The sequence below is a fragment of the Ipomoea triloba genome, chromosome 4 (assembly GCF_003576645.1).
Source record: "Ipomoea triloba cultivar NCNSP0323 chromosome 4, ASM357664v1".
Classification (NCBI taxonomy): Eukaryota; Viridiplantae; Streptophyta; class Magnoliopsida; order Solanales; family Convolvulaceae; genus Ipomoea; species Ipomoea triloba.
The window spans coordinates 13596824-13608787 of NC_044919.1; the positions used below are offsets into that span (position 1 = coordinate 13596824).

Consider the following 11964-nt stretch of genomic DNA (forward strand, 5'->3'; position numbering starts at 1 on the left):
TAGGTGGTTCCCGTGCTTTGGGCACTTGTTGTCCTCCATTGTGATTGTTGTTGCGTTGTTGGTGATGACCATCATCGTGACCACCACGGGTGTTGCCATGATTCTCGTGATGAGAATTGTGGGAATCGCTAGATCTTAATCCAACCATCTCCACTGACAAACTGAAATTGTTGTTATGTGTAGAGCTTCGCCTGAGATTTTGGCCTCAACTCTCAACGAAAGCACCAATGACGGTAAGTATTGTTACCGGGTATATTTGATAGGAGTGAAATATAGTATTATTTGAGTGTAATAGGTAAGTACAGTAGATAAGTGAGTAACAATGGTTTCGGTACCACAATGTAGATCCGTGTATTTAGTGAGAGTGAGTGATTTCAGTATAGTATAGTAGTGTTGTGTCTCATCAAAACCAAGTGTCCCCCATCCTCTACCACAAGTCTGCTACTTATACTATTGTTGCAACGGCTCTTCCTCTGGTGAGTGTAATGGAGTGCTAATAATGGTGAGCATACATTGAGTGCTGGGTCATAATAATGGAGAGTCGGAGTAATTATCATCCCATCAATGTGTCATCTTTGTGTAACGGGTGACCGTTTATTTCCTTCGGGTCAATGCTGATGATTCGAGTCGGGTGCTGCATGCCCAATTATCCTGTCAGTAGGATTTGGGACGACGCCACAAGTAAGGTTTCACACTTGATAAGTTAGAATCACCATACTTGATCACTTGATCATGGTTGAACTCTCCCGAGTTCTAGAAAACACTCAGTTTCCCATCTCAAAAATTCTCAAACTCTATATTTCATTTGGCATGCAATGCCTTAAATAGCCATTAATGGCTTGTTGCCATACTGCATGTGCCCTCTGATGGTCGAGACAATGGCATGCAAAGAGGCACGCATTTGGCTAAAAATATAGGAGGTGACTTCCGTACGGCTCCAATCAAATTGTTCTGACCTTTGCCATAATCTAACATCATCCACAACTGAGTTGATCTCATACATCGGCATATCTAGTTTGGATTGTAGGAGCTTAATGCGCTTATTTGCTTTATGTTCTATTAATTTCATTCCTCGTTCTTCAAATGTTACGGGAGGACTGAGGCCGATGTTTGGTTGATTGTAGTTTGGGGGGTATTGAATTCCAAACTACATTGTTTGGTTGGAGGGAATTGCAATTCATGGCGTACCTCCCATGGATTGCAATTCGGTGGAGAGGATGGGCAACTTTGTAGGTGGAAAGACAATTTTACACCTCCTCCCATACCCTTTGTCTTTTTTTTTTTTTTAAAGAAAAACAAATTTGAAAGATTTATTATTATTATTATTATTATTATTATTGAAAGAATTATTATTATTATTATTATTATTATTATTATTATTATTATTACTACTACTACTACATAAGGACATTTTAGTCATTCTGTCGCTTCTTACCTTTCAATTCCGTGTAGTCCTATTCCTTCATACCAAACACTGTAATTTCAATTCCTACTTTATTCATTGAAGTGCAATTCTTATCGAATTACAATTCTTTTCCCCCTAATTCCCTCCTCCCAACCAAACGCACTGCAAATGACTCATTTCAACTCCATGCTAAAGAGAGAATATATTTGTCCGTGTAGACACATCTTGCTAATTTGTCTCTGATATATCAACTACTACTCAATCTACCATGCATTGGAAAAAAAAAACTTAATAATGACATTATAAGTTACTTATTTTGTGGTACAAATATCAATGAGTCCAATTTTAATTTGGATCGGGTCAAAATGGATTCGGGTTCTTCGAAGTTAGACGAAGAAATCGATATGTTGTATGTTCAAAACGGATAATGGGTGAATGAAAAATTTAGTTTCAAAGTAAACCCATTTGAATTGAAAAATTGAGAAAAAGGCTTGAAAGAAGCTTTTGCCCACATTGAAAAGAGAAGTAGGTTTTCAAAAGTTTATATATATACAATAACATTTTAGAAGAAGTTTGAATTGTATGTATAGTTTAGAGGCTCTCTTGTGTGTGCAAGGGATTGCAAATCAAATCTTACTCCCTGAAAATCCTAGGACGTAGTTTTTACTTTTCGGTCAACTCAAGTTTGACCACCAAGAAGTAAAATTTGACTTTTTGGTTTGACCAAAAAGTGTGATCGATCCCTCGTGCGTTACATTCATAACTTAATGTAATGTTATGTTCACGCGGTGATCTTCTATCTTTCCAAGAGTACTACCCTTTTAGAACCTATTAAAAAATGTTCTAGATTAGGCAAAGAGAGTCGAAGGCAACCTCCCAATACCAACTAAGAATAGGGGTTGGTAGTAGGAGATCCGCAAGAACCTCGACTAGAAAAGAGGGGTCTAGCGCCCCAACGTCTTCTTCCCCCAATATATTGAAAGTGATAAAATAATCCATCGGTATATAAAATGGTAAGTCTATACAGATTTCCTCTATACGCCGCTCCAGCTCCCGAGAAATCTGAAGAAGGACTTCCCCAGAAGCAGAAGTCACCAAGCCATCATCAGAAATTGAACTATTGGAGACCTGGGGCCCTGGGAAGTAGTTTTTACTTTTTGGTCAACTCAAGTTTGACCAAGAAGTAAAGTTTGACTTTTTGGTTTGACCGAAATGTTAAATGCTATTTTTCCGATGTAACCTTCCAATGTCACATTTCACGTGTACTTTTCGAAGTACCATTCCGAAAAGAATTAATTATGGTCCTAAAGAATTTATTTCAATTTTAATTTTTAAATTAAATATCTATGTTATGACGGTTACAAACTTTTTTAAAACAATGTTAATGTCATGGTTAAATGCTATTTAATCACTTTCTCCTATATCTATCATTGGTTGAGAAGATGGATTTTACAAGCTACACAAACCTGCGTATTTTCTCTCTATACTAGGGAAAAAAACCCTATGTTCTTCTTCCTCTATAGTTTTGTGTTCTAACATTTGTTCTAGTTCACCGGACTTATTTGTTTGAATGCTCAAACATTAAATTGTAGTCCGTTTTATCCTTGAAAACCTAAGCTACAACACTCTTGGCACCAAACAAAGATAACAAATAAGCTTTTAAGCAAAGTATGAATATCACACCACTCGGACTTACTCTTTACCCTTTGGTTTCTTATATTTGTTTTTAAGGAAAGTGTGAATAAGCTTTTAAGGAAAACTGTTGAACTAATACTGCAGTTGTGTTGAACAGATAAACGGCCTCTATTCCGTGTAACGATAGTTCCCTTTCAACACAACTGCAATATCAGTTCAACACAACTGCAGTATCAGTTCAACACAACTGCAATATCAGCCATGACCATGATGCACAATGCATTGTGGACTATGGTCCACAGTATAATTTGCGGTTGATGTGTTTAAATATAATTTTAAAAAATTTAGAGACCTAATAAACATTTTAGGTAAAATTTGATGATTTATTTGACTCTTTTTTCAAATTTTTTTGTTTAAATGCCAATTAAATTGTCCAATATATTGTTCGAATGTAAACTTTACTACTCCGTATATAATATAAAATCATACTTGCGATCCCCTTCTTTACGCCCCTTGAGCTTCAAAAAATTTCAAACACTGAACTTTGGGTCATTGTCCGGTGCCACTGATTGTGACCGAAAGAAGACCCACGGTCCAAACCCATCTGTCCCTTTCGCCGAGTATGCTTTTCATTTCCACAATCCACCTGGCTTAAGCTATTGTAGATTCGGTGAAAACCGTGGGTTTCTTAGTGTAAGACACCCTTCTCCTTGTCTCTCTCCAATAATTTGAATTTCCATAGCCAAAACCCTCTGTAAAACTCGGCCTTTTAGTTGCATTGTGGACTTTCTTCTCCAGATCTTTTCAGGTAAATTTACATTCTGAAGGTTTCTCTCTAGTATTTAAGTTGTTGCTTTTCAGTTACTGTTGATTTTATTGCGGTTTGAATGGAGTGGAATTTCTTTTCTTTAATTCGCTATGAAAATGCAAGAAGTGTAGAAAGAAGAACCCATACACTGTTGTATCACTTCTATTCGAGTTTCAAGAAAGGGCGAATTAAATAGTAGAAATGTGGGTTTTTCTTGGGAATTTATTCATGCAGTTACTATTTTTTTGTTTTTGTTTTTGTTTGTGTTTTGTTGCTAGTGCTAGCCGTCATTTTCTGCGAAAAGATTTATGAAAATTGTCGCAATTTTAAGGATGGAGATTTACTGTGTATTTAGTTATTGGTCTTATCACCTTTTGTCTTATGTTGAATAGTTGAGAAAAGGCTGGGGATTATTGTTAGCTGACTGCTATCGTTTCTGCAGAGAATCTATGGTCTTGTTTAAAGAAAATAACACTATGAAAATGCAAATCAAAGCTTTTATAGGATACCTTTAAGATAATTACCAGACGTGTGTTATGGTTACAGTGATACCCTGTTTGTTTCCACAAGAAATGTGAGAACTACTGGATGCAATACTTGTTCTCCTCATCTGAAACACTTTCCTTCTTTGCTATTCTTTTCTCATGTTGTGTGTTGACTAGCTCGTGTTTTATATGTCCATTAAATCTGAATGTTGATTGCTTTCGTCATTTGGGTCCTCTGTTAAATCTTTATTGTGCCTTGAAAATGACTAAAGGGCATCAAATGAAAATACAGTATAATGAGTTTTGGGTTGTGGATGTGGCTTTAGAGGAAGAGTAGACATCTCTCTTTGTCTTTTACTATCATATATTGATGCTTCTGATTTTCTTTGCATTCTTTCTCTTGCCTTCTTGACACTTCAAGATTTTTATATCACCATTGCACTGTATTTTCCCCGAGTCATATTAAGAAAACTATCTTGTTGCCTCTGTCACTGATGCAGAGTTCTGAATAGTCAAGTGAGATAGTTTTTATAACCTTAGGCATACAAACTTGACAGTTTTAGTTTACTTAGAATGAGCTTTGTAGTTGGTCTATTTTTGCCCTGGACCAGGGTTTGTACTTTTCATAGGTTGAAGTCTACTTATCCATTTTTAAAAAAGAATAAGGTATTTATTGTAGTTGAGGCAAAAAATTTATAAATATTTTACCTAAAGAGACTGTAAAGGAGTCTCTTCTTTTTGTCCTATGTTTTCTTCAGATTTCCTTTTTCTTTTCTCCTGATATTTAGAGCTGCAATCTTCAATTAATTTCCACTAATAGGCATTTGGCTTGTGCTAGTAGATAAAATGCCACCACAGCTAGGTGCCCAAACATTTCGAAGTCATGGAAAAGAAATTGCAAGGATTCACATGCATGACTGGATTATTCTCTTCCTACTGCTGGTGATAGAAGTAGTTTTAAATGTAATCGAACCATTCCACCGTTTTGTTGGAGCTGACATGATGACGGACCTTAAGTACCCAATGAAAGACAATACCATCCCCGTGTGGGCTGTTCCAGTGAGTTAATCTTCAATAATAATTATACATGGAATACATTGATTGACTGGTAGCATGAAGCATCCCTGATTCTGGCTGTTAATCTCATAACATAACCTTTTTTTGCTCATGAACAGATTATTGCAATTATATTACCTTTCACTGTGATGCTTGGTTTTTTCTTTCGTGGAACTGGAAGGAATGTTTATGATCTGCACCAAGCTATTTTAGGTAATTATTATCTGTCTAAAAGCCAAGCCACTACTTTAACAAGTACCACAGCAGTTGGTATGTAATGTAGACCGTACAACATTATTAAAATTTCCCTCTTTTCAGGTCTTCTGTTTTCTGTACTCATAACTGGAGTTATTACTGATGCAATCAAAGATGGTGTTGGTCGGCCTCGCCCAGACTTCTTCTGGCGTTGCTTTCCTGATGGAAAAGGAGTATGCTTCCATAAATTTCTTCCATTTCTTTGCCAAATTCTCTAATGTTGAAGTAACACCTTTGGCTCTCTATGGCATTCAGGTGTTTGATTCTGTAACTGGGAATGTCAAGTGTACTGGATTGAAAAATGTAATCAAAGAAGGACACAAAAGTTTTCCAAGTGGACATACTTCTTGTAAGTATAGCAATCCAATCTTGTTACAGTTGCAGGACTATATTCATGCCATATCATATGTTCTTTTATATGAAAGTTAAGAACAGAGGTATATATTATTGGGTTTCTTTTCCTTTTTAATTTTTAAAATCATCTTTCCTCAAAATCCCATGGGCCTTACTTGCTGGGTCTCACCTATCTTCTTCCCTCATCTATTTTTTTTAAATAAATTATTCCTTGGATTGCTTGGTTGGCTCACCCATAAACTATGTAGCAGAGGGAATTGTCAAGAGACTTTTGGAAGAAAGACTTTTGGCCTTCTTTCCTAAATCTGCAACCTAAGAACTCCTTTACAATTTCAAAATCCACTATAAACCAACTTCATCAAATACTTCTTATTGATGGGATACCCCTGCTATCTTCTTTAGCTGAGAAATTGATGGAAGAATCTGCATATCTCTTTTCTCCAATAAATTCGACTATCTTTGCTACAAGAGATGACTTTAACTTGGAAGTATCTTCTATATCAGATGGATAAGTGAGCGACTATAATTCCTATGGATAGAGTTAGGATACCACGACTAAGTTCACTTTTTTATTTAAATGGGTGAAAGCTAAGTACATGAACAAGGTTTAGTGTATCACTGTTTTGCTTTAGAGAGTTCAGAGTATATTAAAGTTTTGAATGAATTTTGTGGAAGTAGAAAAGGTGTATTGTAAAAGGATAAGTTTCTGTTGCATCTGCCAACAAAATCTGTTGTAAAAGGCTAAACTCATGGATGCTATGACATCCTTTGAACCAATCCGTTAGTACGAAATGTTGAAAATTGTTGACTCCTTTTCTCTTGAAAAGCATTTTGAAGTAAGATCATTTTTGAAACTGTATGCCTTAAAATTATTTTGGAAGGATTTCAGCTTATTCAAGTTAACATGCTTTCAATCCTCACAATGAAAACATTTAACCCATCAAATTTAAAATCTTGAAGCTCTTTGAATCTTTCATGAATATTCCCTGAAGGCACAAGAGATTCTTCATGTGGGTTGGGTTTTCTTTTCACACTTAAACACACACATTAGCTTCATTAGTTTTTAATATAAAAACCAAGATCATTTAGGCACCTAGAGCCAACAGATATGTATTGCCAATTGATATGTTTGAGATGGTATTGGATGGATAACCATCTAACCAATGAAGAAAAGATTTGAGAAGCTTCGACTAATTAGGTGTGCACATTTTTCTCAATCAAATCTTTAAAAGAAAAGTTGGAGCAATTGAGATACTTCTTCTAGGAGTTCTAGATAACAGTTTCCTATAGATAATGTCCTGTATGATTATAAAACAAAATATTCAAATTCTTCAAAAGCAATGACACTGGTAGAGAGAAAACCAATCCTGGAAAAGAAGCTTCAAGAAGCAAACCTCAAACTTTTTCAGGTGGCATTAGCTTATTTATATGCATTTATGTGAACTATTGGATTGATTGTGGAGCATAGAAACTTTAATAGTAATTACTCATCTACTCCATAGTCCATAATGTTTACACTGATCTAATGGGTTCACAGGGTCATTTGCTGGCCTTGGTTTTCTGTCATGGTACTTATCTGGGAAAATCAAGGCCTTTGACCAACAAGGTCATGCTGCCAAGCTATGCATTGTTGTCCTACCTTTACTGTTTGCAGCATTAGTTGGAGTTTCACGAGTTGATGATTATTGGCACCATTGGCAAGACGTATTTGCTGGAGGCTTTATAGGTCTGTATGATATGGATGAATATCCTTTCTTTTTTTTTGCGATTAATTTGTTGCTTCCTCTAAATATATTGAATTATTGATTGTTTGCCCACATCATTGCAGGGTTCACTGTTGCTTCATTTTGTTACTTGCAATTTTTTCCCCCACCATATGATGTAAATGGTAATATGGATGCTTTTTCTCTGTTCTACTCTATAGAGAACCAAATTTGCCATAAAATCCATGGGTGATAAATCACGTTTTGGTTTATTATCATATTTAGTCTCATCACTATCACTATAACAAAAACACAATAAGAAAATTGTTGGTGTTGCAAATGATTTACCTTGCATTGAATGCATTTGTCTACACATAACTTAAAACGTTCGAAACCCTAGTCCTATTCCTAGTAGAAGTAGGCTTAGTTTTGTATTCTTATTAAAAGTGTATTTAGCCTAACATTCGTATAACTATATATAGTTCAATACACAAAAACTCGGAGAGTCAGAGATACTATCTATTGTTTTTGGAAAAGTTTTCTGTGATAGTAAAACTTCTGAAGTTGTGACCATACTGTTTTGCATACTTGAAGTTAAAAATGCAAGTGTTTTTTTTTTTGTTTTTTTTTTTTTTTTAAATTAATTGAATTTCATTCTTAGGATTTTGAGGGCATTGTCATCTATTATATCCAGGTTGTATGCCACATGTCCATAATGCAAGGATGGGGGAGTCACGAAATGGAACACAGCCCCCAATATACGACCAAAGCTGTAGTCTGGCTGTAAGGCAAACTGAACTTGAGAACGTATATGCCCGGTCTCAGCATGGCTTGGCAATAACAGAATTCAATGTCCCCGACTCGAGCCCCATCTTGAGTGATGTGGAGAGTGGAAGAAGATATTAATGCCCATGTTGACTGTATAGCTCCCAATAGATAGCTCTTCCCTCTGGCGGTTGTGTCAAATATCTGCAACTATTCTGATTGAGAAAATTCTATGAAAGGTAAACTAGTCTGCTGCCATTTTTACATGCAACGGCTGTAAATGAACCATGGATTATGTTTTACTAGAAGACAGACACAGACAGTGAGTGACAGAACTAATGTAGTAGCCATGATCTTTTGTGGGAATAGTTTCTTGGTTTTTTTTTTGGTTTTTTTGTTTTTTTTGTTTTTTGTCTGGATTGAAACAGAATTGTCTTGATTAGTTCTTTTGAAACTGTCATGGAATTGGCCATTTGGTGTTGTGGCTAAACAGGCTTGTTCTGCTTCTGTGGTGCTTACTTGATATAGTCTTTTAAGTTTTGTGGCAGTGGATGGCGGCAGCGCGTGGGCCTCACGCACTGTCGCTGGACACCCGTGCTCCTTTCTAGGTGGGCGGTGAAGACAACCAATGGATTTTTTACCATGTTAGAATCTAAAATTGGATACGGGTCACTAAACAAGGCTATAATGCACATGGGTTAAACTACGTGATTTTGTAAACTCAAGGTGGGAGATTTTTAATGTGAAGAAACTATGGAGTTAGGTGGATCTTACACCAACTAAGCATGATTTATTACACCTAAATTTGGCATCTCTCTGATACAATCTTAGTGTTATTGGTTGGTTCAAACTTGTTGAAAAAGGAGTCCATCTCTTCTCTATCTTATATTTTCAATTTTTGTTAATTTCTGCTATTTGAAATAAATAAATATTATCTTATATTTTCAATTTTTGTTAATTCTGCTATTTGAAATAAATAAATTTCAGAATAACACGTAATGAAGTTTGTTATCTAGCCGGCTAAGCCCAACCAAGAAATGCTAACGAGAACAAGACAATTGTTCCTACTGAATATAGTAGTTTGACTTTTTCTTACTAATAGCATAGTTTCACAATTGATCTTTGGGTGAAATGGTTGAGGGTTCAAGGTTTTTTTTTATTTTAAGTACCACCGATTTTATTACAGTGTAGTATCTGTTCATAATTACTTTTTCAATTTACTGAAGTACAAAGAGCCAATATCGCTCTCACTGGGGCTTAAACCTGTGACTTTCCATGAAATGGTTAAGGAGGGTTCAAGTTTAATTAGAAGTAATTATGCTATCATTTTAGTCTCACCATTGTTGTTTTAACAGTTCTAATTTTTCCCTATAATTAGTACATTGATGTATTCATATGAGTAAATAGTGTTCAAAATTGAATTCATATGGGTGAGATCGAAAGTGGGTAGCTATGGGTAGCACATGTTGCTTTACCTCCTAGGTCTTCTGTCGGTTAGGTCACATAATGAGTTTGACTCAGAGTACATGTTTGAGTAGAGGTTGCGAGCTTTCTTGTAGTTATCGGTTTATTTCCTTGGATTCTTTGTCCGTTTTGGCTCACAAAGCGAGTTTGACTTAGAGCACAAATTCGAGTAACGGAAGTGAACTTGACTCAGAGCACACATTCGGATAGCAGTTATAAACTTTCTGGTAGAGAAAATCAAAGATTAAAAGTGGATAATATCCAACAAATTGTTATAATATAGAACATGGAGTTTGGACTAAATAAGTTCATGCACTAATACCATAAAATAGTAGGAATGGCCGGCAAGTGAAGTGCTTCAGCATTTTGCTCGGTGAAAAGAGGGAATATTGACTAAAATATTATTGCTTAAATATGACTTCTACCACTCCATACCAATAAACAAAAATCACGATTTTGACTTAGTCATCATGGTCATGCTAAAAACCATTATATATATGGCTTCTCTCTCATTTTTGGTTTCTTACCAAAATAGCCAATAATTTCATCGTTTTTGTTTTTTATGTTTAGGGAAGACGTGCATTTTTCAACAGTACCAAGTATATTTTAAGATATATACAAGTACACGTACTCTTGATCTGTGACTGTATAGGAATACTTTGCAAAACTACAAATGCACCTGATGATATGTACAGTGCACTAAAAAATATTGCACTTGTAGATATCAAAGAATGCATTTGATAGTGTTGTGGAGTGCAATCAAAGTTTGAGATAATTATCAAAATGTCACTTTTTTTTTCTTTTTTTTTTCTGCTTTAGAGCTATTGATATTCTTAGACCGATAGATAAGATTGCGAGATGCCTTAAAAAATTATAATGTATGGGTCATTATATATTCAAGTCAAGTTATGCCACTAAATTAAAATATATTTGTTTGGTCTATTCTAGGGGTTCTATATAAAGGCTAAAGTCTCCATTCTGTTACTTAAACACACAACATAACACAACCCAATCAAAGAGTCTCTAAATGAATATTATTCCCCAAACATATCTTGATGGCCTCAAGAGGTATTTGAGGAGGAGAAAGTACCAAAAGTTGGATCGTAACACTAGCAAGAAGAGAAAGTTGAGGATCATTAGGCTTGGAGATCATGTAAATCGAAGGCGCGGTTTGAAGGTGAAAAAACAAGTTACTCCAAAGGAGAAGGTTACAACTCCATCCAAGTTGGTTGCAAAGTTTCACAAGGCTTATATCAATGTCATGATTAGTTTGGATGTTGCCATTTTTGGCAAAAAAAAAGTGTTGGCACGACCTACTGCTACCACCGTGGTGGTGTCAACTCTTGCAGGTAAAGAGGTGATTGATGGAAGAATGTTTATCGAAGTTTACAAGAGAATGATCTCTGCTCATTAGTTACCAAGGCATGCAAATCATGAAATCTGATACTCCGTATTTTTCTTTTCTCTCTCACACTTTTTAGTAATTTATGGACCAAAGCTTAAGTTTTAGTGATCTTTTTTTTTAGTGCTTGTGGTGAGTACCTTACTCCATTAATAACATATGTATTATTTACAAGAAATTATAGGGTAATAACATTTCATACTTTGTATATATTTTAATCTTCCTTCCAAGTTTTGTAAATAGAAATTCATGGGTAATAATATGTAAATGTTATTATGCTATATGTGTTGGGGAACCTATAGGCTTATGAACTAGAGATACTTGTTGATAACCTTTCAATGAAGATAGGGAAGGCAGTTGCTTATGTGGCTAAAGAACAGAATTATAAGTCTGATGGTGATGCAGACGATGAAACAGTGGATCTTCTTACCAAGAATTTTTCCAAAATTCATTGAGGCAGCTGAGTATGAGTCATCTAATGATGAAGAATTCATATATAGATATTAAGTTATTTCAAAAAAGATATTAAGTTGTTGGAAGAAGAATATGCAAGGCTTTTCAAGAAATGAGAAGCCATAAAGGCTAACCAGATCTTGAACGACCAAATCTAAATTCGTGAACAAAATTTAATG

The 11964-nt window shown here is 35.3% G+C and overlaps 1 protein-coding gene across 3 annotated transcripts; it reads left to right on the forward strand.

The window, feature by feature from the left end:
• The first annotated feature begins 3551 nt into the window (after positions 1-3551).
• Positions 3552-8971, forward strand: LOC116015099 (lipid phosphate phosphatase 2-like). 3 transcript variants are annotated; one of them, XM_031255105.1, is made up of 8 exons: positions 3552-3848; positions 5172-5392; positions 5509-5602; positions 5708-5817; positions 5900-5993; positions 7536-7724; positions 7827-7886; positions 8396-8971. In XM_031255105.1, the coding sequence occupies exons 2-8, from the start codon at positions 5180-5182 to the stop codon at positions 8605-8607; spliced, it is 972 nt and encodes a 323-aa protein (XP_031110965.1). In that variant the 5' UTR covers positions 3552-3848; positions 5172-5179; the 3' UTR covers positions 8608-8971. The 3 variants fall into 3 exon arrangements, with proteins under 3 accessions (XP_031110965.1, XP_031110964.1, XP_031110966.1); XM_031255104.1 differs by having other exon boundaries at positions 3553-3848; positions 5175-5392; XM_031255106.1 differs by lacking the exon at positions 3552-3848 and adding an exon at positions 4036-4051.
• Positions 8972-11964: the final 2993 nt, after the last annotated feature.